The sequence below is a fragment of the Spodoptera frugiperda genome, chromosome 15 (assembly GCF_023101765.2).
Source record: "Spodoptera frugiperda isolate SF20-4 chromosome 15, AGI-APGP_CSIRO_Sfru_2.0, whole genome shotgun sequence".
NCBI lineage: Eukaryota > Metazoa > Arthropoda > Insecta > Lepidoptera > Noctuidae > Spodoptera > Spodoptera frugiperda.
Window position 1 is genome coordinate 67,924 of NC_064226.1, and position 3,478 is coordinate 71,401.

Here is a 3,478-nt window from a genome sequence, read left to right on the forward strand (position 1 = left end):
AGTAAATAAAATACAATTACTCCTCTATTCATGCAATATAACTTTTAATTTTATCATATCATAAACAATTTGTTTTAAAAAGTTTTGTCCGTCGCTCGATAGATGGCGTTGGCTTGGTACCGAAATACATCGCGATTAGGGTTTCGTTACATGAGTTTGATACATAGAGTAATATAATATAATAGGGTAGTTTGATAGCCCAATTGATAGATTACAAAATAAATGGCCATTTTTCGAACCAGCAGATCAGAGCACAATAGTTGTGTTATCTTGAACCTTAATAGTGTTCCTACTAAACCACTTATTGCTAAGCCCGACAATAAATATGTGACAAAACACAACGCAAAATTAATACATGTACAATCATACAATGCATCAGTAAATATTTTTGGCATTATTTCGTACTGCTAACATCGTGAAATTTACATTCATTTTGTACTGCCTTATACTTATTATATGTACTCTTTGGTACTACCTCATCAGAATACCTGTGCACTTCTTGTTCATATAATATCATACATATATTATGTGAACAAACAAGTGCGCAGTGGCGCATTTGTTTGGCCACGGCCAAATGAGGTTGTCAAGATTATGTGTCGTGACATTATGTATTTTAGTAGTAGGACTGTAGGAGCAGGTAAAAACTACATCAAAGAATTCGAAACTTTTTGCATACTTTATTGATGATAATTTCATATTTTATTAAAATATTAAGTCTTATTTTGCATTCGTTTTTTCTTAAATAAACTGGTAGGCCTTGATTGACTTAATAACTTAGTATTATGTTCAACTTTCTCTACAATATCTTTAACTATAATAACTTCTTCACTCTCAGTTTCCTGAAACTTAACTGGTACAGCTTTTTCTTTTAACAGTTTTTTAGGAGCTTCTTTATCATCTGCCGTTTCATATTTCGACTTCTTGAGAATTGATATGGTACCCGTTGCAAAAAGGTTGGAGTGTGCCTGATAGATATCACTTGGTTTTTGTATGCCTTTACTAGCATCATAAGGCTCATAAATAGGATCTGTGGCACTGTGTTTGAAAGTTATCTCCAAAGTATTGCTATCACTTTCATCAACAAAAGACACCCGCCGACTTAGTTTTGGTACTTGCTCCTGTTGCTCATTGTCATCTAATTCTTCTTCTTCTTCAACATCTTCATTATCAATAATATCTTCTAACCTGAAATTAAGAACACAATTCATTCATGTTGGGCGATTTAAATTATTTGTGGAAATTGGAAATTGAGGAATGGCAATAATATTACTTCCTTACCTATCCATTTCATCTTCAAGCTCATCAAGTTGATCAAGTTCATCCAGCCTTGACAGTAGATCTTTTTCATTCTTAGTTTGAGATCTTTCTCTATTCTTTAATTCATGTAATTTTTCTTCCAATTCATTCTGTTTATTTATTACTTGCTGTAATATATCCAATTTTGATGTTGGAACCTGGGTTTCTTTGTAATGAATATCTTTTGGCTTTTCTTTTCCTTTACTACTAAATGATTCTTGAATTATTTTTTTATTTTCCTTTTCTTTTCTTTCTTTGCTGTTATCTTCAAAATCTTGATTTGGATTGGGCAAATCACTTTCCTCAGTGTTTGTTGGCATTTGTTGGGTGTGAATTGTTGTACTGGACAGTTCATTTTCCAATTCTTCTTGCAGTTCTAATTCTTCTAACCTTTCCCATAACTCTTCATCTGTCATGTTCACTCCTTCTGTCTCTGGCTCTTTATTTTTGTTTTGTATATATTTTCTAACATTTTCTCTATGTTTTGCCCTCCACACTTTATCATCTTCTTCAGAATAATATTCTATGATTTCCTCTCCCTCTTTGTCATGTAGAGTTTTTCTTGTGAGAGAAAATTGATTTTCAAAATAATCCTTTTCTTTGATATACATATCCAGTTTTTCTTGGGCATCTGAAATATATTATTTAACATTGTATACCACACTGTGACTTCATATATTAATATTAGGTGTGAGCAGAGAGCATATACAAACTCATACATTATTTGTTAGATGCAAAAGCAGGTGCAGAAAAAGAGTGTGATAGAATAGAGAATGAGTAGAAAGTAAACACAATACCTTTGATTCTGTGTTGTCTTAGTGTCTCAGCTTGTTTGATTGAACATTTTACGAAGTAGTCAGCGCCCAGTGCAGCAGTGACTTCATTCGTATGTATCAGCTCACCTCTGAACAATATCCTGCTTCCAATGGGGACTAAAGTTGGAACTTTTAACTTATCACTAAATACACTGAAATCTAAATTCTTTAAGCTTCCCAAATAATTCTGCCAAAATTGAATATTTTTCTCATTTTCTACTGAACTCTGAAATAATATAATTTGATTTAATATCCCAAATCATGTTAAATGCAAAACAAGTTTTAACTCCTTAAATGACGAAAAAACTACCTTGTAATATATTTCACTTAAAATATCCATTACTAAATTTTAAATGTTTGATCTCTTTATTTTTTAAAAGAGGTATATTTGATACTAAAATTAATTAAAGATATTGAAAATGTTCAACACATTTACCAAAGGGAATGTAATTAATTTGTGATAAATGACAGGAAGTTGACAACTTTCAACTTGCACTAATTTTGACATTGACAATGACATTATCAACAAATTTTTCATAGACTTAGGATTTATATCTTATTTTTTTTATGGAATAGGAGGCAAACGAGTCACCTGATGTTAAGCGATCAGCGCCACCCATGGACATCCACAACACCAGAGGAGTCACAGGTGCGTTGCCGGAATTTTGAAAAGAGAGTATGCTCGCTTTTTGAAGGTTTGAAGGTCGTATCGGTTCGGAAATACCGCCGACGACAGCTCATTCCACAGTTTTGCTGTGCGAGGCAGAAAATTGCGTGAGAAGCGCACAGTTGTGGCCTGCCAACTATCTATATGTTGGGGATGGAAATATTGTCGTGTAGGTCGATGGCGAAAAGAAGCGGCAGACCAAATATCGATAGATTTTATACCAAGAGTACAGACGAAGTCGTATGTAACGTATGTTACTAATCAAATATTATAAAATTAACCAACGTGTTTATTAAACTAAATTTTTGGCTATTTCCCGCTTCATGGTAGATGTACCACCCGCACGAAGCGCTTCGGTTCAAGCTTCCTTGTACGAACTGCTAAGGAGTGGAATTCTTTGCCGTAGTTGTGTTTCCTGATGGGTATAAGCTGGGTGTCTTCAAGCCCCGAGTGAATAGGTTGCTCATGGGCAGACGTGCTCCATCGTAGCCCGCATCATCACTTACCACCAGGCAAGATAGCGGCCAACCGTCGACCCATCATATTAATAGTATATATAAAAAAATGATTCCGTGCGATATTCTCAAAATGCAGGGTAACACACCTAAAAGTAAACATGCCCATAGAGTAGATAGGCTGGAAAACTCGAAAACTTGCTAATGTTAACATGCTAAGTTGTCCAATTACTGTCAAGTGTCAA

General features: G+C 34.2%; 1 protein-coding gene across 1 annotated transcript; it reads right to left on the bottom strand.

Annotated features, from left to right (window-relative positions):
* Positions 1-662: 662 nt before the first annotated feature.
* Positions 663-2,589, bottom strand: LOC118281812 (unconventional prefoldin RPB5 interactor-like protein). The gene is made up of 4 exons (XM_035602542.2): positions 2,422-2,589; positions 2,094-2,337; positions 1,279-1,927; positions 663-1,185 (listed from the first exon to the last, which is right to left on the bottom strand). Exons 1-4 carry the CDS (start codon positions 2,449-2,451, stop codon positions 711-713), a joined length of 1,398 nt encoding a protein of 465 aa, XP_035458435.2. The 5' UTR covers positions 2,452-2,589; the 3' UTR covers positions 663-710.
* Between the last annotated feature and the right edge of the window lie 889 nt (positions 2,590-3,478).

Excerpts from the sequence above, each read along its gene's own strand:
- LOC118281812 (XM_035602542.2), bottom strand. The coding sequence starts at position 2,451 with ATGGATATTTTAAGTGAAATATATTACAAG. Across the intron at positions 1,928-2,093 it reads AAGACAACACAGAATCAAAG|ATGCCCAAGAAAAACTGGAT; the intron begins GTATTGTGTTTA and ends AATATATTTCAG. Across the intron at positions 1,186-1,278 it reads CTTGAAGATGAAATGGATAG|GTTAGAAGATATTATTGATA; the intron begins GTAAGGAAGTAA and ends TCTTAATTTCAG.